This window comes from Oncorhynchus mykiss, chromosome 26 (genome assembly GCF_057628025.1).
Source record: "Oncorhynchus mykiss isolate SJ-2025 chromosome 26, ASM5762802v1, whole genome shotgun sequence".
In the NCBI taxonomy this organism is placed as follows: Eukaryota; Metazoa; Chordata; class Actinopteri; order Salmoniformes; family Salmonidae; genus Oncorhynchus; species Oncorhynchus mykiss.
Genome location: NC_143047.1, coordinates 29,453,687 through 29,481,065, shown reverse-complemented (window position 1 = coordinate 29,481,065; position 27,379 = coordinate 29,453,687). Strand labels below are relative to the sequence as shown.

At 45.2% G+C, this 27,379-nt stretch overlaps 1 protein-coding gene across 3 annotated transcripts in view; it reads left to right on the top strand.

Moving 5' to 3' along the window:
- Positions 1-27,379, top strand: part of LOC110506757 (nuclear factor of activated T-cells, cytoplasmic 3) — a 107,299-nt gene that overhangs the window by 66,564 nt on the left and 13,356 nt on the right. For 2 of the 3 annotated variants that reach the window (XM_036964592.2, XM_036964594.2), the window contains exons 4-9: positions 4,584-4,783; positions 5,321-5,517; positions 5,720-5,860; positions 17,652-17,707; positions 17,909-18,035; positions 21,410-22,582. In XM_036964592.2, coding sequence (XP_036820487.2) covers positions 4,584-4,783; positions 5,321-5,517; positions 5,720-5,860; positions 17,652-17,707; positions 17,909-18,035; positions 21,410-22,582 — 1,894 coding nt within the window. The remainder of the gene's footprint in view (positions 1-4,583; positions 4,784-5,320; positions 5,518-5,719; positions 5,861-17,651; positions 17,708-17,908; positions 18,036-21,409; positions 22,583-27,379) is intronic. The other variant, XM_036964593.2, reaches the window with a different exon arrangement.

Below are 27,379 nucleotides of genomic sequence, written 5' to 3'. Positions count from 1 at the left end.
CCTCGTGTTATAGACTAGAGACTGAGAAAGGCCTTGGTGTAGTAGGTCTTTACAGAAACCTCTACTCCAGACCTGGGCCTCGTGTTACAGACTCTAGAGACTGAGAGAGGCCTTGGTGTAGTGGGTCTTTACAGAAACCTCTACTCCAGACCTGGGCCTCGTGTTATAGACTAGAGACTGAGAGAGGCCTTGGTGTAGTAGGTCTTTACAGAAACCTCTACTCCAGACCTGGGCCTCGTGTTATAGACTAGAGACTGAGAAAGGCCTTGGTGTAGTGGGTCTTTACAGAAACCTCTACTCCAGACCTGGGCCTCGTGTTATAGACTAGAGACTGAGAAAGGCCTTGGTGTAGTAGGTCTTTACAGAAACCTCTACTCCAGACCTGGGCCACGTGTTATAGACTAGAGACTGAGAAAGGCCTTGGTGTAGTGGGTCTTTACAGAAACCTCTACTCCAGACCTGGGCCTCGTGTTATAGACTAGAGACTGAGAGAGGCCTTGGTGTAGTAGGTCTTTACAGAAACCTCTACTCCAGACCTGGGCCTCGTGTTATAGACTAGAGACTGAGAAAGGCCTTGGTGTAGTGGGTCTTTACAGAAACCTCTACTCCAGACCTGGGCCTCGTGTTATAGACTAGAGACTGAGAGAGGCCTTGGTGTAGTGGGTCTTTACAGAAACCTCTACTCCAGACCTGGGCCTCGTGTTATAGACTAGAGACTGAGAGAGGCCTTGGTGTAGTAGGTCTTTACAGAAACTTCTACTCCAAGATGAACTGCAGGTGTTCAAAGTATTTTATGTGAACAGAGTATTTTGTTTAGAGATGCGAAAAGTACCTCAGCATGAAACATGGTTTCACAAAAGAATAACAATACTTGATTTCTGACCACGTTTTGTGCTCTAGTGCTCGTCACGTCACTTCCTCTCTCTCTCTCTCTCTTTCACCCCCCCGTGCTCTCACAGTTTCACACCCACACAGAAACATAAAGTCGCTATATGCTGTCTGGAACACACATGGTGTGCTGTGAATAAACATTATAACGCCACACACTCACAGATTTACTCACTCAATCAGTCAGTCAGTACTCACTTCCATAGTCCGCTTGCCATATCTATACTAGTAATAACAGACTGTAAAGCACCTCATAAAGCCATGCCTAATAACTTTGAGCTTTTTGAAAGTAGACTTAAGGTTTTGTTTACGATCACAGGTAATTGTAATGATAATTATCACTAGTTAGCTAGACACATGCAGACACACACACACATTGATGTATTTCATGTTGATGGGGTTCTCTAGGGATTGAGGATGACCCCATAATAGGGGGGTATTATACAGGAAGTAATGTTGATCGTATAAACAACTTTCAGCACATCTAAATATATTCAATTGCCAAAATGAAGACAAGCTTTTTTGACATTTGGAGTTGCAGTCAGAGTCTGCACATCCATTGTCTCAGAGATTCGTTGCACTCTATTTCTTATGAGACTTTACCTTTCTGCTCGACTCACCTGGTACCCTACAAAGACTAACCTTGTAGGGACAATATTAATAGCACTATAACAGCTGTGTTCCTGTATTCAGGTAGGGTTAAATCAATGCCAGTTCTCCTATTTGCAGATCTAAGAGACCATTATAGTGCACCTCTCTTCCTCTGTTTAAAAGCTCTGATGGACTAATCCATTACTAGGCTGGACTGTTCACCAACCCTGTCCGCTCAGCTGGGTGCCAATGTGTTGTGGATGCAACAGGCCCTATCCCTGACTCTGGCCTTGTTTCGACGGGCGAAATGGCACCGCCTCTGAGGCTGATCGCCCCAAGTGTGTGTGTGTGTGTGTGTGTGTGTGTGTGTGTGTGTCACAGTGTAAGACAAGGATGTGACCTCGCACGCTTCGCCCCGGCCGTCCGAAAGCTTCTTAGCATAGTCAGGGAAGAGTCAGATTGTCTCCTAGGTATCAGCCTGTAGCACGCAGGTCCAACAGGAGCAGGCTTAGAGGGCACACACACTTCCAAGACATCCAGCTAGGAATGATTTCAGGGGACATTCCCTGTCACTTAGTTCTATCCTAAGCCTGTGTGTGCCCCTCTGCCAGGTGCTCTTTACTCCATTGTTCTAATGCATGCAATATCAAAATGCTTTGGTTTTTGTTCATTAAAGCAGTGGCTGCATTTGATTAGTAAGCACCCAGTACTTCAGCATGAACAATGCATTGCGGAACTGGAAATTCTAACTGAGACAAATTGTCCAGTACCACATCAACCTGAATTGGAAGTAGGCCTACTGCTCAGCTGTAATGTGTCTGCCGTGTGTTGAAAGGTTAAGAATCAAGAATGAAGTCCAAATGGAACAGAACAGGTCTAATCACCCATACTCTAAAGGTCTCCATGTGTTGCTGGTGCTTTCCTAGATGTGCCTGCCTGTATAAATAGGCGGAGCTGCAAAGCAGAGAGGAGAGTGACCTAACCTGGTTGAGTTGAGACTGGCAGGGCTGCAGTGGGCAGCTGCTGGGCCTGCTTTTACATTTTTTTGCCATCTACCCTGAAGAGGAATTAACCAGCCAGACCAGACCAGCCGGGCCTTGTAACCTGTAACTAGGCCTATGAGGAGCCAGGTCATCATAAACCCTGCCCTCTTTCTCTCTCTCACACACACACACACACACACACACAGAGGTTAGAGGTCAGGGAGAGGGGGTAGGTTCGGGTTCACTGCGTTAACAAAGCCCCTGACCAGCATCGTCTTGCAAGACTGTGTGTCCCGGCTACCTCACCTCCCTACCCCTATTCAGAACACTGAGGCTTTATGCTCCTAGAACCCTGCTCCTGTCTTCAGCGTTATAGTAGTAGAGGTGTAGAGGTCTTTACCACCCTATATGATACCCAGGGGACTCGTCTTCTCTCAAAGACCACTAAACATAACACATCATTTCCACTGACTCTGTCTGACCCCAACAGGCCCCCATACCTCTATTCTGACCCCGCTGGGTCCCAGCTATGTGTTTTAGTCAGAGAGAAAATAGTCTGAAAATTCAATAAAAATCAATGGAGTGGCTGATAGGATCTCTCCCCCCTAAGTGAGCACACACCACCACAGTCAAGCTTTCAGTTGGAGCTGGAAAGGAAAAGGATGTTCAATAATTGGTTTCAGAGAAAGTAAATATTTTGAAACCTAGCGGCATGTGATTTTTGGTGGTTGGTGTTTTTCTCAGGTACACTTGTTTCCACCCAGACCATAATTTCACTGTTTTGGCTGCTGTTGGGCTGTGGACTGCATAATGACAACTCCCACCCTCAAACCCCCCTCCTTTCTTTTCTCTTTTTTTCTCCTTCCACACCTAACCTTTTTCTCTCTTTCCCCAAACGGTAACGCCGGTGTGTGACGCAGGGTGGGGAGCAGGGGTAACCCTCCAGCTGCAGTGGAGCCAGGGGTTGGATGTGGCTTGGCTGGGTTGGGGAGGTGGGTACGGGGGGGTGGTGGGTGGAAGTTGTGGTGGAGGGGGTGCCATCCTGCCGTCACGGCCTCTGCCAAGCACAACATTCCTAACAGTAGTGGGATTGTGTTGTCGGTGTTTTCTCTGTCCCTCTGAGGAGTGGATGGAGGGGAGGGCCTCTCACCTGCATGGCAGGCTGATGGCCATTTTGGCTCCTGAAAGAGCCAAGAAGGAGAGAGCAGCTGCACAGGCTGCCCAGGGCCCAGGCCAAGCTGGCACTGGCACCACAGCTGGATCAGGGTCATGGGCGTTGGTTGGCAATTTCACTGACAGGTTTAGTCTAGAACCCAAAACCGCAGCTTCACCAATAAAAGGTTATTTAAAAGGTGCACGATAGACCACACAGAATGAGTTGAAGATCATATTTTTCCAAGTTTGCTCTCCATTCAGTAAAGTTGTAGTCATTTTGTTTCCGGCACTGTGGTGCACCAAAGAATGTCTTTCAAGATTATTATTTTTCACTCCCTTTCCATTTCCATGTTCTTTCTCCTTTCTCTCTCGTGTTTTGAAAACGTGTCTCCTCGTTTTTTGCTTGGTCTTTTTGGGTAGCTCCGACCTGTTGGGGGTTTGTCTCGGAAAATACTGGGCTACGGTCTTAGATGGTGGTTCCTCTGCAGAAGGGATTTTGGAGGTAACTGTGCATATGCGGATTGAAAACAGAGAGTAGACAAAGGGGAAATTATGAGGGTCTTTAGTTAGAGGAAGAGAACGTGTTTGCGTGTGTGTGCCTGTGTGTGTGTGTGTGTGCCTGTGTGTGTGTGTGCGTGCGTGTGTGTGTGTGCCTGTGTATGTGTGTGTGCCTGTGTGTGTGCCTGTGTGTGTGTTGACCTGGTTGGAGGCCAAGTAGAGGGATCCAGATGAATCTCCAGAGATCCTGCCAGAAATTCCTGACTGACTGGGGTTTTCACTTAAATGTTTGAAGCTGACATTTAGGCTAGACTTCCTCCAGAAAAGAGAGAAGTGGGCATTGGGAAGTAAAGGAAATGTGCAGATTGTCCTGGAAGTGCGATGCTCATATGGACTCGATCTACATACTCATGTTTTTTTGGGGGGGGTTTTCTCCCCCCTTCCCTCCATATCTCTGCCTTGTCTCAGCTGATGGGCTACAACGAGAAGCCTGTCAACCTACAGATGTTCATCGGCACGGCAGACGACCGCTACCTCAGACCTCACGCCTTCTACCAGGTGCATCGGATCACTGGGAAAACGGTGGCCACCGCCAGCCAGGAGATCATCATTTCCAGCACCAAAGTTCTCGAGATTCCTCTGCTTCCCGAAAACAATATGTCTGCCAGGTGGGTGTCATGGTCGCTCAAGGATTACATTACTCAGTTGAATTATGAGTGCTACCTCCTAGCACAGAGGAAGACCTTGAAAGTGTAAAAAGAACAGTTTATGATCAAACAGGATCATAATATCCACAGACAGACAGACACATACATACATACATACACACGGTAAGGATTTTATTTGTCTTAATTCAAACCAACAGGAGGGTTAAGTTCAGCAGGAAAATATGAGAATTTCCCACCAAGCAGAATATGCTTTCAATACACTTTATTCCCTTATTTAGGGATCTACATTGACCAAAGTATATATTTAGGCTTTTATTTCAAAGGCTCTGGTTTTCCAAGATGTTTTATCTTAGATTTGGTGTTTCCCTCATAGCTGTAGCATTAATAAATCATTTTTACTGCATTACACTTTGTAATTTGACTCAGATAGATATGTTTTCACAATATGATGGCAAAGGTTTATTATGGAATTCATTCAGCCTTTCATTCAGCCTAATAAATTGCTTAATTGATACCCAATCGGGGGGTGTTGCTTAGCTCCCCACCCTATCTCTCTTGCAGTATTGACTGTGCTGGCATCCTGAAGCTGCGGAACTCAGACATTGAGCTGCGGAAGGGGGAGACTGATATCGGGCGGAAGAACACGCGTGTGCGAGTGGTGTTTCGTGTTCACATTCCCCAGCCCAATGGGAAGGTTCTCTCTCTACAGGCTGCATCCATCCCCGTGGAGTGTTGTGAGTGTCCAGATCCTGTTCAGATGCACACACACACACACACACACACACACACATACATACATACATACATACATACAGCCCTTTTCTCTCTCTTTACCGCCCCCCCCCCCCCCCCCCCCACTCATCTCTTTTCTCTGTCTCTCTCTCATATGTACATTGCTGCCTATGTAAACCCCTCTCCTCTCCTCTATCCTCCCAGCCCAGCGTTCGGCCCAGGAGCTTCCCCAGGTAGAGAAGGCCAGTCTGACCGGCTGTCTGGTCAGCGGGAGAGAGGAGATGGTCATCACAGGATCCAACTTCTTCCCCGAATCAAAGGTCATATTCCTGGAGAAGGGCCCTGGTAAGAGACTTGTACACACAGCGTCTCACACACAGGGGGGAGATCCTTAGGGACATCCTTGCTGAGGAATGTGATTGTTTTTCTTGATTATTTGTATTATATTGTATTTGACTTTATTTTGTAAATTGTGTATACAGTATGCAGGGCTCCCTTGTAAAAGGGATGTATGGTGTCTCCCATTTTAAAATAAAAGTCAAATAAAATATTGTTGACCCACAAGCTGACTCTTAATTCACATGGTCGAACCATCCAACGCATCAGGAGAGATTATTTTTAGTTTGTCCTCTTGCTACAATGGTTTTATATGAGATACAGTTGAAGTCGGAAGTTTACATACACTTAGGTTGGAGTCATTAAAACTTGTTTTCCAACCACTCCACAAATTTCTTGTCAACAAACTATAGTTTTGGCAAGTCTGTTAGGACATCTACTTTGTGCATGACACAAGTAATTTTTCCAACAATTGTTTACAGACAGATTATTTCACTTATAATTTGCTGTATCACAATTCCAGTGGGTCAGAAGTTTACATACATTAAGTTGACTGTGCCTTTAAACAGCCTGCTAAATTCCAGAAAATTATGTCATGGCTTTAGAAGCTTCTGATAGGCTAATTGATATAATTTGAGTCAATTGGAGGTGTACCTGTGGATGTATTTCAAGGCCTACCTTCAAACTCAGTGCCTCTTTGCTTGACATCATGGGCAAATAAAAATAAATCAGCAAAGACCTCAGAAAAATAATTGTAGACCTCCACAAGTATGGTTCATCCTTGGGAGCAATTTCCAAATGCCTGAAGGTACCACGTTCATCTGTACAAACAATAGTACCTAAGTATAAACACCATGGGACCATGCAGCTGTCATACCGCTCAAGAAGGAGACGTGTTTTGTATCCTAGAGATGAACGTACTTTGGTGTGGAATGTGCAAATCAATCCCAGAACAACAGCAAAGGACCTTGTGGAGGAAACGGGTACAAAAGTATCTATGTCCACAGTAAAATGAGTCCTATATCGACATAACCTGAAAGGCCCCTCAGCAAGGAAGAAGCCACTGCTCCAAAACCGCCACAAATAAGCCAGACTACGGTTTGCAACTGCACATGGGGACAAAGATTGTACTTTTTGGAGAAATGTCCTCTGGTCTGATGAAACAAAAATATAACTGTTTGGCCGTAATGACCATCGTTATGTTTGAAGGAAAAGGGAGAGGCTTGCAAGCCAAAGAACACCATCCCAACCGTGAAGCATGGGGGTGGCAGCATCATGTTGTGGGGGTGCTTTGCTGCAGGAGGGACTGGTGCACTTCACCAAATAGATGGCGTCATGAGGGAGGAAAATTAGGTGGCTATATTGAAGCAACATCTCAAGACATCAGTCAGGAAGATAAAGCTTGGTCGCAAATGTGTTTTCCAAATGGACAATGATCCCAAGTATACTTCCAAAGGTGTGGCAAAATGGCTTAAGGACAACAAAGTCAAGGTATTGGAGTGGCCATCACAAAGCCCTGACCTCAATCCCATAGAAAATTTGTGGGCAGAACTGAAGAAGCGTATGCGAGCAAGGAGGCCTAGAATCCTGACTCAGTTACACCAGATCTGTCAGGAGGAATGGGCCAAAATTCACCCACCTTATTGTGGGAAGCTTGTGGAAGGCTACTCAAAATGTTTGACCCAAGTTAAACAATTTAAAAGCAATGCTACCAAATACTAATTGAGTGTATGTAAACTTCTGACCCACTGGGAATGTGATGAAAGAAATAAAAGCTGAAATAAATAATTTTCTCTACTATTATTCTGACATTTCACATTCTTTAAATAAAGTGGTGATCCTAACTGACCTAAGACACATACTTTTTACCAGGATTAAATGTCAGGAATTGTGAAAAACTGAGTTTAAATGTATTTGGCTAAGGTGTATGTAAACTTCAGACTCCAAGTGTATATAATACTGTTTGGTTTATCCAAATTAAACACCTTAGAATATCCACAGTAGCAAATACTCTGTAGTTTGGATCCAGTGAGTTGATCCAAGCTCTGGGTTGCTTTAGGTACTGTACTTCCAGCTTAACTAAAATCAAATCAAAATGCATTGGTCACATACACATGGTTAGCAGATGCTATTGCGAGTGTAGCGAAATGCTTGTGCTTCTAGTTCCGACCATGCAGTAATATCTAACAAGTAATCTATCAATTTCACAAGAACTACCTTATACACACACACACAAGTGTAAAGGAATGAATAAGAATATGTACATATAAATATATGGATGAGCGATGGCCAAACGGCATAGGCAAGATGCAGTAGATGGTATAGAGTACAGCATATACATATGAGATGAGTAATGTAGGGTATGTAAACATTATATAAAGTGGCATTGTTTAAAGTGACTAGTGATACATTTATTACATCCCTTTTTTAATTATTAAAGTGGCAAGAGATTTGAGTCAGTATGTTGGCAGCAGCCACTCAATGTTAGTGATTGCTGTTTAACAGTCTGGTGGCCTTGAGATAGAAGCTGTTATTCAGTCTCTCTGTCCCAGCTTTGATGCACCTGCACTGACCTCACCTTCTGGATGATAGTGGGGTGAACATGCAGTGGCTCAGGTGGTTGTTGTCCTTGATGATCGTTATGGCCTTCCTGTGACATCGGGTGGTGTAGGTGTCCTGGAGGGCAGGTAGTTTGCCCCCGGTGATGCGTTGTGCAGACCTCACTACCCTCTGAAGAGTCTTACGTTTGTGGGTGGAGCAGTTGCCGTACCAGGTGGTGATACAGCCTGACAGGATGCTCTCGACTGTGCATCTGTAAAAGTTTGTGTGTTTTTGGTGACAAGCCACATTTCTTCAGCCTCCTGAGGAGGCGCTGTTGCAACAACATAACCATTGTTGTGTAGAAAACAGCTGGAGTGTAAGGACCCTTCTCAACATCCTCTAGATAGAACGTCACCATCACCAATCACCTCTTTCAACACAGAGATCAAACAGGTTCCAATAACTGATTTACTGACTGCGGAGGAAGAGTCAGACCCAACTAGATAGAAACACCTGTAAAAAGAACAGTCCCATGCCTCTTACAGCCCTGGGGTGCGTTCCACACCATGCTGCTATCCCGCCCACTAGCACTGCTCTACTATTTAAGGCACATGTATTTTTCTGTCATCCATGGAATGTTACTACTGAGTTATGAGTTATAATACACACAAAGCTCAAGAGCAAGAGCCACTAAAAATGGATCTCAGTCTCTTTTTCTGATCTTATCTGTCCATCCCAAGAGAAAGATGGGTAGCATATCTGACTACTGCTACTGACTGACACACAGGTTATCACACACTCACAGAGTACAATCTACTGCTTACACCTGACTCCTCAGTCTCTCTCTAGTCCTTATCAGTGTTAATATTTAGCCCTGCCCTGACCTGTTTAGTGTATTAACTTAATAAGAGAGAGTCTCTGAGTGTGGTCGGTCCTTCTGCTCATACTGTACCTCTTCATTGGGTTGAACTTAACGTACTACAGCCCACTATTTAGACTCTCCCTCCTTTAACTCTTTCAATAATAAAACACAAGTATGGGCGGGCTCCAGGATGGAAACTGTGAAAGGGTGACAGCGTTCTGTGAACCAGTCCCTGCCTGCCCACCATAGCTTTGTGAAAGAGGCCAAACTGAATCAAGTTCAAACACGGAGGAGAGTCAAGGGGGCTGTTACTTATTGACTAAGATACATTATTTTGAGAAATTGAGTGGAAACCTTTACCCTAGGAGTGGAGTGGAGGAAACTTGGGCCCTGCAGACATGATGTGTCTCATCATGGGGGAAATAGAGAGATAATGATGATCTGGTTTGTGTAAATTGTCCCTCATCAAGGCTAATCCAGACGCTTATTGCAGAACATGTCTGATTGGAGGGAGCGGATGGAGGGATGGAATAAAGAGAGGAGAGGAAGAGAGTAGTAATGACAGAGTTTTCCACCTTCTCCTTCCATAAACAGAGTACAACAGTGGAATCACGTTGAGTGTGAAAGACAAGTTTATTGTGGTTAGTTAGTTCATGTATAGTCAGTGTTACCTGCTACCTGTAGGGTGGGGACTTCATGCGGGGGTTGGTGGATGGGGTCTTCCTGGGGGGGTAGGATGGGAACTTCATGCGGTAGGGTGAGGGCTTCCTGGGGGGATAGGGTGGGGTCTTCCTGGGGGGATAGGATGGGGTCTTCCTGGGGGGATAGGATGGGGTCTTCCTGGGGCATACATACAAATAAATGCAGTGGTGGCACACCGCTCCTAAATGCACAGAGGAAGAGAGGAGGGTTGGGTAACAGGAATCCCTAGCTCCAGGCACCAGTTGATAACAAGTTCTACATTACAGTTTATGGAATCTCTACTGGACTCTCTACTGGACTTGTTCAATTCCCATTTTTAAAGATGATAAAAGTCATTTTGAATAGAAACGTTTGCTAAATGACCATATTATGTTTTTATTACAAGCAGTAATTGAGGTCTTTTAGTGAGTTGGTTGTGTGTCCATCCAGTTTACCAGTTCTTTGTTGGCTGCACTGCAGATAGGGGAGGAGTGAGAGAGGTAGTTGAGGAAGGGGAGCCATAATGATGCAGGCAGGCGACTCTGGTCCATCTGGCTACAGCAGGTCTGTCAGTGTGAGGTCTGGTCTTTGGCTCGTTCGCTCATCACCTCCTAATGCTAGGAAAAGCAGAAAGGTCCTTTCCCTCTGTCCAGATGAAACAGGATCACATGCATTGGCTTCATGCTGACTTCTATCACTGTATTACCTGCTCTGGGGGAGGGAGGGAGCAGTTTGGCTCAGAGGAAGGGGAATATGAAAGTGCATTATTATTATTATTATTCTGAGGGGAAAAACATATTATTTGATCAGAGTGAACCTCATCAAACAGGAAAAGGACCCGTATAGTGTACTCACTATACTGGCTCTACTGTACTGTACTCACTATACTGGCTCTACTGGCTTACTGACTGACTGTACTGTACTGACTATACTGGCTTACTGACTTACTGGCTCTACTGTGCTCTACTGGCTTACTGACTCTACTGGCTTACTGGCTCTACTGGCTTACTGACTTACTGGCTCTACTGTACTCACTATACTGGCTCTACTGTACTGTACTCACTATACTGGCTCTACTGGCTTACTGGCTATACTGTACTGTACTCACTATACTGGCTCTACTGGCTTACTGGCTCTACTGGCTTACTGGCTCTACTGTACTGTACTCACTATACTGGCTCTACTGTACTGTACTCACTATGCTGGCTCTACTGGCTTAATGGCTCTACTGTACTGTACTCACTATACTGGCTCTACTGGCTTACTGACTCTACTGTACTGTACTCACTATACTGGCTCTACTGGCTTACTGGCTCTACTGTACTGTACTCACTATACTGTCTCTACTGTACTGTACTCACTATACTGGCTCTACTGTACTGTACTCACTATACTGGCTCTACTGGCTTACTGACTCTACTGTACTGTACTCACTATACTGACTCTACTGTACTGTACTCACTATACTGGCTCTACTGGCTTACTGGCTCTACTGTACTGTACTCACTATACTGGCTCTACTGGCTTACTGACTCTACTGTACTGTACTCACTATACTGGCTCTACTGGCTTACTGGCTCTATTGTACTGTACTCACTATACTGGCTCTACTGGCTTACTGACTCTACTGTACTGTACTCACTATACTGGCTCTACTGTACTGTACTCACTATACTGGCTCTACTGTACTGTACTCACTATACTGGCTCTACTGGCTTACTGGCTCTACTGTACTGTACTCACTATACTGGCTCTACTGTACTGTACTCACTATACTGACTCTACTGGCTTACTGGCTCTACTGTACTGTACTCAATATACTGGCTCTACTGGCTTACTGACTCTACTGTACTGTACTCACTATACTGGCTCACTGGCTCTACTGTACTGTACTCACTATACTGGCTCTACTGGCTTACTGGCTCTACTGTACTGTACTCACTATACTGGCTGTACTGGCTTACTGGCTCTACTGTACTGTACTCACTATACTGGCTCTACTGGCTTACTGACTCTACTGTACTGTACTCACTATACTGGCTCTACTGGCTTACTGGCTCTATTGTACTGTACTCACTATACTGGCTCTACTGGCTTACTGACTCTACTGTACTTTACTCACTATACTGGCTCTACTGTACTGTACTCACTATACTGGCTCTACTGTACTGTACTCACTAGACTGGCTCTACTGGCTTACTGGCTCTACTGTACTGTACTCACTATACTGGCTCTACTGTACTGTACTCACTATACTGACTCTACTGGCTTACTGGCTCTACTGTACTGTACTCAATATACTGGCTCTACTGGCTTACTGACTCTACTGTACTGTACTCACTATACTGGCTCACTGGCTCTACTGTACTGTACTCACTATACTGGCTCTACTGGCTTACTGGCTCTACTGTACTGTACTCACTATACTGGCTCTACTGGCTTACTGACTCTACTGTACTGTACTCACTATACTGGCTCTACTGTACTGTACTCACTATACTGGCTCTACTGGCTTACTGGCTCTACTGTACTGTACTCACTAGAATGGCTCTACTGGCTTACTGGCTCTACTGTACTGTACTCACTATACTGGCTTACTGGCTCTACTGTACTGTACTCACTATACTGGCTCTACTGGCTTACTGACTCTACTGTACTGTACTCACTATACTGGCTCTACTGTACTGTACTCACTATACTGGCTCTACTGTACTGTACTCACTATACTGGCTCTACTGGCTCTACTGTACTGTACTCACTATACTGGTTCACTGACTGTCTGTACTCACTATACTGGCTGTACTGTACTCACTATACTGGCTCTACTGTACTGTACTCACTATACTGGCTCTACTGTACTGTACTCACTATACCGGCTCTACTGTACTGTACTCACTATACTGGCTCTACTGTACTGTACTCACTATACTGGCTCTACTGTACTGTACTCACTATACTGGCTCTACTGGCTTACTGGCTCTACTGACTGACTACCCTACTGACTCTACTGGCTTACTGACTCTACTGGCTTACTGACTGACTGTACTGACTATACTGACTCTACTGGCTTACTGACTGACTGTACTGTACTGACTCTACTGGTTTACTGACTGACTGTACTGTACTGACTATACTGGCTTACTGACTGACTGTACTCTACTGACTCTACTGGCTTACTGACTGACTGTTCTCACTATACTGCCTCTACTGGCTTACTGACTGACTACTCTACTGACTCTACTGGCTTACTGACTCTACTGGCTTACTGACTAACTGTACTGTACTGACTATACTGGCGTACTGGCTTACTGACTCTACTGTACTGTACTCACTATACTGGCTCTACTGGCTCTACTGGCTTACTGACTGACTGTACTCTACTGACTCTACTGGCTTACTGACTCTACTGTACTGGACTCACTATACTGGCTCTACTGGCTTACTGACTGACTGTACTCTACTGACTCTACTGGCTTACTGACTGACTTCTCTACTGGCTTACTGACTCTACTGGCTTACTGACTGACTGTACTGTACTGACTACTGACTCTACTGGCTTACTGACTGACTGTACTGACTATTGACTCTACTGGCTTACTGACGGACTGTACTGTACTGACTACTGGCTTACTGACTGACTGTACTGTACTGACTCTACTGGCTTACTGACTGACTGTACTCTACTGACTATACTGGCTTACTGACTCTACTGGCTTACTGACTGACTGTACTCTACTGACTCTACTGGCTTACTGACTGACTGTACTGTACTGGCTCTACTGGCTTACTGACTGACTGTACTGTACTGACTATACTGGCTTACTGACTGACTGTACTGTACTCACTATACTGGCTCTACTGGCTTACTGACTGACTACTCTACTGACTCTACTGCCTTACTGACTCTACTGTACTGTACTCACTATACTGGCTCTACTGGCTTACTGACTGACTGTACTCTACTGACTCTACTGGCTTACTGACTCTACTGTACTGTACTCACTATACTGGCTCTACTGGCTTACTGACTGACTGTACTCTACTGGCTTACTGACTGACTACTCTACTGACTACTGGCTTACTGACTGACTACTCTACTGGCTTACTGACTCTACTGGCTTACTGACTGACTGTACTGTACTGACTACTGGCTTACTGACTGACTGTACTCTACTAGCTTACTGACTGACTGTACTCTACTGACTATACTGGCTTACTGACTCTACTGGCTTACTGACTGACTGTACTGGACTCACTATACTGGCTCTACTGGCTTACTGACTGACTGTACTCTACTGACTCTACTGGCTTACTGACTGACTTCTCTACTGGCTTACTGACTCTACTGGCTTACTGACTGACTGTACTGTACTGACTACTGACTCTACTGGCTTACTGACTGACTGTACTGACTATTGACTCTACTGGCTTACTGACGGACTGTACTGTACTGACTACTGGCTTACTGACTGACTGTACTGTACTGACTACTGGCTTACTGACTGACTGTACTCTACTGACTATACTGGCTTACTGACTCTACTGGCTTACTGACTGACTGTACTCTACTGACTCTACTGGCTTACTGACTGACTGTACTGTACTGGCTCTACTGGCTTACTGACTGACTGTACTGTACTGACTATACTGGCTTACTGACTGACTGTACTGTACTCACTATACTGGCTCTACTGGCTTACTGACTGACTACTCTACTGACTCTACTGCCTTACTGACTCTACTGTACTGTACTCACTATACTGGCTCTACTGGCTTACTGACTGACTGTACTCTACTGACTCTACTGGCTTACTGACTCTACTGTACTGTACTCACTATACTGGCTCTACTGGCTTACTGACTGACTGTACTCTACTGGCTTACTGACTGACTACTCTACTGACTACTGGCTTACTGACTGACTACTCTACTGGCTTACTGACTCTACTGGCTTACTGACTGACTGTACTGTACTGACTACTGGCTTACTGACTGACTGTACTCTACTAGCTTACTGACTGACTGTACTCTACTGACTATACTGGCTTACTGACTCTACTGGCTTACTGACTGACTGTACTGTACTGACTATACTGGCTCTACTGGCTTACTGACTGACTATACTGACTGACTATACTGTAAGACTACTGTAGGGCCTTGATGAGGGCAGAAGGCGAGTGGAGAATGATGTAAAAAAAAAAAAAAAAACTGGTTGAATTGAAATTGCATTTAACACACCAGGCATCAGTGTTTTTCCTTTCTTCCATACAAAAGGTCTACAAGCTACAGTTATTCTAGCTGTCTGAATAGCCCTCATTGTTTTGGTAGATATCATAACACATGGATGTGTTTTTAACTCTCTGAGAGAGGGGTGTATATAGAACATGTTTTTTTTTCTGAGGGTGAGGGGTGGATGGATATGTTTTCTCTCCGTCATCGGGTAGGTTCCTGTTGGAGCTTGTTTAGTGGTGGGCGGAGGATGGTGGCAGTACATGTGGGGCCCTCTCCCTCCTCCCTATTGAATGTCAACATGTGCTGCAGAAATACGCTCAGTATGCTGAAGTCAGACAGAGCTAAGGCACCCAAGGTCATTATTCAGGCATTACCAGAAAGCTGACTCAGATACCTAGAGGAGTAGCTAGAGCCCCCCTTTCACAAAAAGATAAGGAATCTTCCAGTAGAGATACAATAGCCTAAAGTGGCTTATGTCATAAACCTGTTCTGTTTCATTCTGTGGGATGGTGGAATCTCCATTGAGCTCTATAGAAGAGTCTAATGCACCACAGGATTACTGGGGCAAAGACTGTCATCTGCCTCTGTTAGGATGAGATCAAGGGTCTTCCTAACTAAAGTAGTATGTTATCTCTCTGAACAGTTATCAGTTAAGAGGAGATCAGAGAAGGGCCATCTACTATAGATGGCTATTAGAAGGGGAAGCGTTTGGAAGGAAAAGCAGAATACTGTAGATGTACAGGACTTAACCTATAACTACAGTACAGCTATAAGATCCCATTGTAAAGATGGGGAGTCTTTCAGCAGGCATTAGGGCAGATTGTTTTGGGGAAGCGGAGAAGTAACACAGGTACAGTCAGATGTAATCAGATCCATATGTTATGAACAGCATGAAACAGACCCATTTTCAATTGCAAGTTAGTGTGGCATCATGTCATTAAAAAAAAGTTGTAGCTACTTACTACTGTAAGTGACTGCAGTAGTTGCTGAATACATATCTGATTTAGTAGTTGTGATGATCGTAACCTCCTTAAACGCAGCAGCCCGTTATAATTCTCTCAACTGTTTTTCTGAATGGCTGGATGCCTAAGATGTCTGGCCAGATCATTAGATCTGTAGGAGGAAAACTGGAAAATAAGGGGATGTTTCCTTTCCTAAGCCAGCCAGAACTCTGGCAGCGCAACGTAGCCTAGCGCGTGGTGGACCGACCGGCGGAGGGAGGAGGGAGGCAGGGATTTTAAATAAATAGAGTTATTCCACTCGTCTCTCCATAATGTTAACCAGGCAAGACAAACAACAGGATATTTAGACTGATTACTTTTTAATAGCTGTAAAAATACTCTCCACAGAGTTTTTGTGTCCATAAAGATGACATCATTGAGATGTTTCTGGTCCCCCAGCCAGAACCAATTGAAATCCCTCTGCTTTCCGAAGTTTTTCTGTGGTTCATATTGAGCCATGTCTGCTGGGGCAGGGAGTCTTACACTGACTGTAACGGAGAGGAGGACCAAAATGCAGCGTGGTTAGTGTTCAACATGTTTAATATAGACGATAAATGAGAACACTACAAAATACAAAACAACAAATGTGAAAACCGAAACAGTCCTATCTGGTGCAATGACAGAAGACAACCACCCACAAAGTACCCACAGAATATGGCTGCCTAAATATGGTTCCCAATCAGAGACAACGATAGACAGCTGCCTCTAATTGAGAACCAATCTAGGCAACCGTAGACATACAAACTACCTAGAAAGGAAACAGCCCCATAAACATACAACAAACCCTAGACCAGACAAAACACATAAATCCCCCATGTCACACTCTAACCTAACCAAAATAATCAAGAAAACAAAGACAACTAAGGCCAGGGCGTGACACTGACATGATGATCATTAGGAAAATAGACAGTAACCCAGAAGATACATTCCAAAATATTACACAAGACTTAAAGATGGCTCTGAAATACAGTGTAATGATCATAGATTGTCTTCATATTTAGGTTCTTTTGCCGGAGTTTATTGCATGTCAGGTGCATTGAGCTACTTGACTTATTCAACTCAGCATTACTGTATGATCTTTAGATTTAATGGTCTTGGTTTTCTATTTGAAAACTATTTGACAGATACTAGAATTCACTTCCTCCCAGATTCACATTGATATAGGAATTAATCCAAGAGCTGGCAATTCAATTAGGGGAGGATTTGATGGAGTCCTTTGTGTCAAATTTGTCTGTTGACTCCATCTGTTTGTGGAGGAGAAGAAGGTGGGTTGACTCTATGCTGAATCCCTATGGGTGCCATTCTGCCATTTATTCATTAATTCACACATAATTTGAAAAGCAGACTAAGAGCCGAATGCATTGTCTCTCGCCAGGCCCAGCCTGGACTGGGAATGCTGTGATCTTGCCGTCTGTCAAAATGGAGTCCTACAATGTGTTTTACTCATCTGTCATGTCTTCTCTCTCTCTTTTTGTCTTTTTAGATGGACGACCCCAGTGGGAAGTGGAGGCGAAAATCATCCGTGAGAAAAGTCAAGGAGTAAGTAGAACACAAGCTTTCTACACCTCTCTGTAGCTTAGCTGTCACAAGCATGATGTATATTATTCTGTATCATTAGGCTATATTTTTACAGCTGTTATATTGATGTAGCATTATTCATTCATTATTACTAAAGTATCCTAACTAATGTGAATGTCTGTGAAAAGTGGAAACGTTGACTGTGTTGGATCCTTCTCCCAGTCGAGCGTCGTAGTGGAGGTCCCTCCCTACCACAGTAAGACCGTGACCTCGGCTGTTCAGGTGCAGTTCTACGTGTGTAACGGCAAACGGAAAAGGAGCCAATCACAACGCTTCACTTACCTGTCAGGTAGGAGGATCTACATTCTACACTAGAGGTCGACCGATTATGATTTTTCAACGCCGATACCAATACCGATTATTGGAGGACCAAAAAAGTCGATACCGATTAATCTGACAATTTTTTTAAATGTATTTGTAATAATGACAATTACAACAATACTGAATGAACACTTATTTTAACTTAATATAATACATCAATAAAATCAATTTAGCCTCAAGTAAATAATGAAACATGTTCAATTTGGTTTAAATAATGCAAAAACAAAGTGTTGGAGAAGAAAGTAAAAGTGCAATATGTGCTATGTAAGAAAGCGAACGTTTCAGTTCCTTGCTCAGAACATGAGAACATATGAAAGCTGGTGGTTCCTTTTAACATGAGTCTTCAATATTCCCAGGTAAGAAGTTTTAGGTTGTAGTTATTATAGGAATTATAGGACTATTTCCCTCTATACCATTTGTATTTCATTAATCTTTGACTATTGGATGTTCTTATAGGCACTTTAGTATTGCCAGTGTAACAGTATAGCTTCCGTCCCTCTCCTCGCTCCTCCCTGGGCTCGAACCAGCAACACAACGACAACAGCCACCATTGAAGCAGCGTTACCCATGCAGAGCAAGGGGAACAACTACTAGAAGGCTCAGAGCGAGTGACGTTTGAAACGCTATTAGCGCGCGCTAACTAGCTAGCCATTTCACTTCGGTTACACCAGCCTCATCTCGGGAGTTGATAGGCTTGAAGTCATAAACAGCGCAATGCTTGATGCACAACGAAGAGCTGCTGGCAAAATGCACGAAAGTGCTGTTTGAATGAATGTTTACGCGCCTGCTTCTGCCTACCACCGCTCAGTCAGATACTTAGATACTTGTATGCTCAGTCAGATTATATGCAACGCAGGACACGCTAGATAATATCTAGTAATATCATCAACCATGTGTAGTTAACTAGTGATTATGATTGATTGTTTTTTATAAGATAAGTTTAATGCTAGCTAGCAACTTACCTTGGCTTACTGCATTTCGCGTAACAGGCGTTGTGGAGTGCAACGAGAAAGGCAGGTCGTTATTGCGTTGGACTAGTTAACTGTAAGGTTGCAAGATTGGATCCCCCAAACTGACAAGGTGAAAATCTGTCGTTCTGCCCCTGAACGAGGCAGTTAACCCACCGTTCCTAGGCCGTCTTTGAAAATAAAAATGCGTTCTTAACTGACTTGCCTAGTTAAATAAAGGTATACAAAAATCGGCAAATCGGCGCCCCAAAATACAGATTTCCGATTGTTATGAAAACTTGAAATCGGCCCTAATTAATCGGCCATTCCAATTAATCGGTCAACCTCTATTCTACACCAATCATAGTGCTTGAATTGCAAGTCTTTAGAATCACTGGCGGTTGTGTTCCACTGCAGATGATTAGATCTTGCAACACGTGGTGTTTAGCTAACATCTCATCAACCACATTTATATGATGTAGCAGTTGTGTGGCAGTGGGAGTGTTCTAAAGACATACTGGAACAGGATCATGTGGAGTCACGTTGAAACCTGCTTGTCACTCCTGTGTTGACCTCTCAGGGGGATTGACAGAAAGCAGATACAGCCATGGAAAGCAGCAGCACACGCATACAAACATACACACACTGCCGAGGATCCTGCTTTTGGGCTTAGCTAACTAACGCGGTTTTGGAGAGCTTTGAACTTTCCCTCACAGTTTGCATAGCTGTGGTTAAAGAAGGGGCTCCTCCACTAACAGTTACATGTGCATCCGCCGATTGTTTATGTAAAGCACCATGAAACTCTATTGCTGTCTATTTCTGATGTGTATTTGCATTTAAGTTTTAGTGTGCAAATTTCTGCTCTCCAGGAACATTTTATTGCACACAGGAATTGTGGGAATTTCAAACGGTGTTGTTTGTCTAAAATGAAATCTCTCCAAGGCTGAATTTTCTTTTTTTTTTACGTGGATTCTACAGTTTCCTAATGTTTCTCATTAAGTCAAATCCCTGCATAGTTACTTGATATTGTTATTGTTTTCCAACAATAACGTCGAATCAACGTTAGTCAAAACGAAAACTGTGTTGGTGGAATATAATGACAAGTGAGCAATTTCTGATATCTACCACAGCAATGTGTGTGAGTGTGTTTAGATGTGTATGTGCCCTTCCACCCACTCTCCGTTTGCAGCACGTCGCCCACTCTTCTAGTGCTTCCTGTTTTCCACGCTACCCTACCAGGACAGCCAATTAGAGCACAGCACAGGAAGCCTGCTCTGTCAGTGTAGACGCCACTATTGTTACCACGGACACCGCACCCTTAATTGTGACATCACCGGCCCACCAATCACACTGTGCTACCTAGTGTGCGTGGGTAGTAGGGCCCTGGCTGGCCTGGTTTAGGGCTGAACTGTGAGAAAAGAGCATCAGTTAACTTCTGAGATCCCTTAAGGAGGATGTCATGATTAGAATGTGTAGGGTTCTCAGGTGGTCAAGACAAGAAAAACTTTGTCATTAGGGTTGGCCAAGTATGGATAGGTGCTGAGGAAGACCCCTTCTGTCTCTACAATATCGCAGTGCCTTTCCCCTTCAAAACCAAAACATGTATAAAAGCACCATTTAACCCAATCTATCACAGTATCTCTGTCCCTTCCCCCTCAGACACAGGTCTTCCTGGCTGTATTCTCTCAGTAACATGCCTGTCAGAGGGAGGGCCCTGGGAGGTAGTAGGGGTACTAGGGGCTGTGAACTGGTTTGTCCTCCTCCTGGTTTCAGCATGGCTGGAAGGCATTTTGCTTCTCCCCATACTGCAGTCAACATGATGGCACCCAAACCCAACAACATATGCTCCCTCTCTCTGATTCAGAGCTGAGTCAAAATAAAACCCTGCCCGGTCACAAGCACCAGATTGGGAAATAGGTTACTGATTGGTACACAGCAGAGTTGTGCTATGCGCCGTTGTAAAGGTGCTCCGTTTAAGTAAAGATTTCTAATATAGTTAAAACATACATTCTGAACTTGGGTGAACCAAGTTCATGTTGATGTTCATGTGGATGTTGATTGGGAAGTTAATCCTGAGATTTGGCTATTTGTGGTGTTCCAGAATTTGGTCAAACAAATGAGTACTGCCTTGTGTTTTTCTTTGGAATTCATTATCTGTTATCATAATCATAACATATGTCACCAAAATATTTATGGCTGCAATGAAAGATTTGAATATATTAATGCTGGTATCATGTGAAAGGCAATGCGTTGGTTTCCCATACTGAGTGTCTCTCTCTCTCTCTCTCTCTCTCTCTCTCTCTCTCTCTCTCTCTCTCTCTCTCTCTCTCTCTCTCTCTCTCTCTCTGTCTCTGTCTCTGTCTCTGTCTCGCTCACTCTCACTCACTGTCTCCAGTCCTGGTGAAGCAGGAGCACAACAGAGAAGAGATGGAAGGGCCCCCTGCTGTGCCCCCCATGCCCGGTATGTCCATGCCCCTGGCCCATGCTGCCATCCTGGTCCGCAGTACCCACACCCAGCTGCCTTCCCCTGAGCAGGGCCACCCACCGGACGGCCTTCTGTCCAGCTCTCCCCGGGGCCTGGCTGCGGGCCCCGGCTCCAGCCTCCATACTCTGCAGCCTGCCTGCCCCCTCATGGGCTCCCCCTCCTTCCAGCACCTGCCTCACCTCCAGGGCCGAGGCCTCCACACGCCTGCTGACTGCCACATGACGTTCCATCCGGGCCCAGCCCCTCCCAACAGGCCTTCCTACCAACACCATCCTATGCAGCAGAGTCACACCCACCCCAGCCACCTAAGCAACCTAAATCCCAACCTGCCCTACAATGGCCAGCCCAGCCTTTCCATGAACACTGGGGTTCCGCAGGGCTATGAGAGGATGCCTTACCACCAGCAGCAGTCTGACCCCGGGGCCTCCCACCCCCACCCCATGGGGCTGGGTATGGTGTACCACTCCTCCCCATCCACCTCCGCCCAGCAGGTCTCCAGCCCCCACAGCCCCATCTCCACGGCCCCCCACAGCCAGCCCATGACCCACTCATCCCACTCTGCCCCTCACCTGCTCTCCATGGGCTACCACTGCCCCCCCAACCCCAGCCAGGTGCCCTCGCCCACCCGCCCCAACCACCCCATGGGCCAGCCCTCACCCACCCACCCAAACCATCCAATGCAGCCCTCCCCCCAGCTGCAGAGAGCTATGGGGGGCTACCACCCCACCAGCCAGAGGTCTGCCTCCTGTCCCACTACCTCCAGTGCCCCTCCAGCCCACATGGTTCCCTCGCCCCATTCCGGGCCACCCTCCCCCCAGCTCCACTCCCTGCCCTACCAGTCGCCCACCTCCCCCACCGGCAGCCCTCTGGGCCCCCCAGCACACAGTCCCCAGGCCAGCAGCCCTGTCATGTCCAGCCTGTCCCCAGGCTTGTGCAGCAGCAACCCCGTGCAGCAGCACCCCCTTGCCCCCCAGCAGAGCCCCTTCCCTACGGAGGGGGAGAGTGTGAACATCAAGCAGGAGCCGGAGGAGAGAGAGCCCACCTTCAGAACCATCGGCCTGCAGGACATCACACTGGACGACGGTAAGACACAGCTCTGTCTGTCAGCCTCTCCATCTCTCTGTGTCTGTACTCACCACACTCTCTCTGTGTCTGTACTCACCACACTCTCTGTGTCTGTACTCACTACACTCTCTCTCTGTCTGTACTCACTACACTCTCTCTGTGTCTGTACTCACCACACTCTCTCTGTGTCTGTACTCACCACACTCTCTCTGTGTCTGTACTCACTACACTCTCTCTGTGTCTGTACTCACTACACTCTCTCTGTGTCTCCTTACATTTTCATTATTTTATTATCCTTTAGAATTAAAAAAAAGTTGCATTACATTACATTGTTGCATAGCATCCAGCTAACACGTGTTTTACAAAAATGCTTCTGTTTTATAACACTGTGGAAAAAGATACCTTCCACCAGTTACTGAATTCTCCTGGGTGAAATGATGTCTCGTTGTAGTGATTTGTATTTCATAAATACAGCACTTAAATCGTCCGTTGGGTTTTGTACACAGTAGGGTTGTTATTGAGTGGTCCTGACAGGAGGATTGGACATCATAGCAGCACAATAGACTAATGACTCTCGCACTATTGACCTCGTCACAAATAGCTCATCCTTATCTGACACACACACATACATACACACACACACACACACACACACACACACACACACACATACTGTGTGTGGAAGGCCCTTTCCATTCTGAAGAGGACTAATGTACCTCTATTTACGGTGGTATAACAAACTGACTGGAGAATGATGAGACTAACTCATTAACAGTGCCTCTTCACTTCAAGAACACTACAAATCCTAACTCGGCACAAGCCGTTTGAGAAACCACCATTCCCCATTTAGTTTCTAATCTGCCATGCACAGCCACTTCTGCTTCTCTGCACACTGGTCCCGCTCAGTCACGTATTCAAATAAACAGCAGTCAAATGGCCCATAGTTAATAAACAGCCTGGAGTGGCTGTGACAGAAAGTGTGTGTGCATCAGGAAGTGCTGTATTGTGTGCTAGCAAGGGCCAGGCTAATTACACGGTCCATTATCAATAAGTCATGTATGAAAGGCCATCAGACACAAGTTCACCAGCTGCATAATACACTACATGTGTATGCCTACACACACTCATACACTCAGACTTAGTCGCACAGTTGTGTGTACGCACGCATAATCATAATCAGTATATCCTTAATTACTCACTCTCTATTTCTCTCTCACACTCTCCAACACACATTCACACACACATTGTGCAAGTAAAAGTCTGGCTGCCTCAGTCAATTTCCCTCAGACGGTGTAGCTACAGGTAACTGCCAAAATAAAGGAAACACCACGAGACAGAACAGCTTCAATGCACTTTGGCATAGATTCTACAAGTGTCTGGAACTTTATTGGAGGGATGCAACACCATTTTTCCATGAGAAATGTGTTGATGGTGGGGGAAAAATGTTCCAGAATCTCTCATAAGTGTTCAATTGGGTTGAGATCTGCTGACTGACACGGCCATGGCATATTGTGAAACATCAGCAAGTTGTGCAGTCTTGGTCAACGAAGCTCCTGTCAAATGTGCCCCCTCCTACCCAACTCACTGAGATCTCTTCTAGCCATGGTAGCCAAAATAATGGGCAACTGGGCCTGCCCAGCATTTTTATATATGACCCTAAGCATGATGATGAGATGTTAATTCCAGACCAGTGTGGAAGCACTTGCTTTGTGGCCCTCATTTACTCAAGTGTTTCCTTTATTTTGGCAGTTACCTGTACATACCAAGAAGAAAAGTGTGAGAAAAGTTGTTGACTGAAAAGACTGACAGGTTCACCCTGGGATTAGTAAGAACCTGTCTGAGCGAGGCCTAGAAATAGCTTCTGTGCCATGCAGGCTCTGTAGGACGCACAAACAAACATTCACACAAAACACACACACACACACACACTGGCTCTGTAGGACATCATGAAGCAGTGAATGACTGAGCAGCGCAGTGCAGCAATGGAAGGACTGAGTTTTTAGGAGGTCAGAGCAGCACATGAAATATACCACAGAGCAGACCAGGGTTCATGTGTATTTAATTATTTGTTATTTATTTTGTTGTTGTTGGTGTATTTGACTATTTTCAAATAATGTGGCCTAATTAACTACTTCTATTGGAAGTATTTTCGGTAACACTTTATTTGGATAGTCCATATGTAGATGCTCTACAGACTATCAGTAATATTTCAACTAACTATCTATTAACCCTAGCTCTAACTTTAACCCTAAACTTAATCCTTACCCTAACCTTATTCTTAACCTAACCCTAACCTTAGCAAGCAGTTGTTTATCAACAGATAGTTTGTTGATAGTATGACCATCTGTAGAGCATCTACAAAGCAAAAATCCGGACGATCCAAATCAAGTCTGACCGTATTTTCAAATCCTTATTTCAAATACTATATTAAAATAACTGGGTTAAATGCATGGGAGTGTATTTGAGTCAGTGTATTTGAGTGTTTTCAAATACTTTCCAAGTGTATTTCTAAATACATTCCAATATTCAACTACGTTTCTTTTCAAATAAATAAATATCTAAATACTTCCATCTAAATGTCTTTGAAAGTGATTGAACTCTGGTCTACTAGACTATCTGTGTGTCTTTCTGTTAATGTCTGTCTATCTGTCTGAGTTCTAGTAGTCTAACTAAGAACAGGGTCAGTGCTGATATGTACATTTTGATATGATAGTCATTCCCTGGTAGGATTTCAGTATACAGTAGTATCACCAGGGGTGCAACTTTCACTTGGGGAATTGCATTTTTGTCCCCCCAGTTTTATCATTGGAATGTGATACAAAACAAGGCAACTGTGTGCTTTAGGACCATGCGGACGCCTCCGAGCGGTCGGGTAGGCTGTTTGGAGTGTTTATCCTACTATTTAAAAAATATATATAATATTAGTTCCCCCCCCACTTCTAAAACCAAAGTTGCGCCCCTGAGTATCACTGTAGTATTGCCTGCATAGACTTGTGTCAGCACAAGTCTGTGTGTGTGTACCACCATGTCACAGTGTAAAACTGCTGTGGTGAGCTAACAGATGGCCTTGGTGACTGGTGACGTACCATGGCAGGGGCCATGTAGAGGGTGTGTGTGTGTGTGCGTACGTACGTGCGTACGTACGTACGTGTGTGTGTGCGTGCAGTAGGTCTACTGTGGGTGTGGGGGGTTCAGGAGTGGCACAGACTTACTGACAGATGGAGAGACGAGTTGAGGATCCCACCCAACTGGCAGTATGCATCCCCACTTCTCATACTCCTCCTAGATGAATTCTCATCTCCAATAAAGGTTTATAACAAAGAGTATGTATTTATCAGTAAGAGGCAGGAGGAGGCAGTTCTTCTGCTAGAGCTAGCAGCTGAAAGGAAACTGCTGTGTACAGGACCTCTGCTTCTTTATTGGTAGGTACAGTAGTCTATATTTGGTTTAGTGTCCATATTTAGTGTCAATATATTTCCAATCTTCCTGAACAGTGTTAATGTGAGTGCACTATTAACAGGGACAGTAATTGTACAGTAGTGTGTATAGCGTGCTGTAGGTGTGTGCAACCTTGCTCTCCCCCTTCCTCTCGTGTGAATGTGAGTGAACCCTCCTGTGAGGGTGATTACGGCCGTCATGGTGACAGACTGAACCACTTGTGGTGCCGACCCGTGTGTTCATCTAATTAATCAGCTGGCCCTGTGTTTGCACAGACAACACACATACACAGTGCAGATGGGCGGGGGGGTAGCCGAGGCTGTGTGTGTGTGACACCGCGTGCCTGCATCTTTTGTTTGCTCTCCTGCTCGGGCTACAGCTGCCTCTCGCCGTGAGCACGGCATTCTGGGTTAATAATAGGCCAGGCCTGCTGCTCCCGCTCTTCTTGTGAGAGACATCGACATAGAGCAGGCACACACACTTATTTCTAGCGCTGTCATAGTGTACACACACACACACACACACACACACACACACACACACACACAGAGAGACACAGGCACATAGTACACACAGTAAATGCACCCACCAAAAACAGCCATATCCACGTCAGTACTATGAGTATTGCGCCACACATTGTAAACACTGTGCACACAGTAGTTAATCACATACTTTAGGCAGTTTTCTCAGGCACAACTCTATATACAAATACACGAGCAATGCCGCTCCCAGAGCATGTGCACGGTCCCTGTTGACACAGCATAGCCAACAACACACACACACATCTACATTTAAAACATGGGCTAATCTGGGTCTGCTACTAAGGCTCTTGAAACATAGCTTTCACCAGACTCCAATCCCCTCCGTGAGGTAGGCCCTGTCCGTCTCTACTACTACAGACCCAGGGAACCAACCTCTAGTCTACAGGTTGCACTACCACTAGACGGAAGTCACAGAACCCTGGCACCATGCTGCTGGTCAGTTTGGGTCAAGCAGGCCTCAGTCTCCAGAGTCCTGAGTTGTCCCCAACAGTGGAAACTCTCCTCTGGTACTCTGTGGTTTGGTGGCTTTGTGGCTTGGTCCAAGTCCCAGCCCAGCCAGTGGCTGCTTCTAACTTCTAACCGAGCATGGCAGATAAATAACACAACTCTCTATTAATGTGAGGAAAAAACAACAGTGGTAGGAAAATGCATCAGGCCCGGACCTAACCAAACTCAGCTAGTTAAACACAATCACAAACACACACCACCGGCCCTGGAACAAGTGGAAACCGACTTTGTTTGTCGTCTTTCCATACAATTAAAGACTTAGGAATGTAATTGGCAGTGTAGCACCAGCACTGGGTTCTGGGCTCTGGGGTTCAGGTCCTGCCAGTGT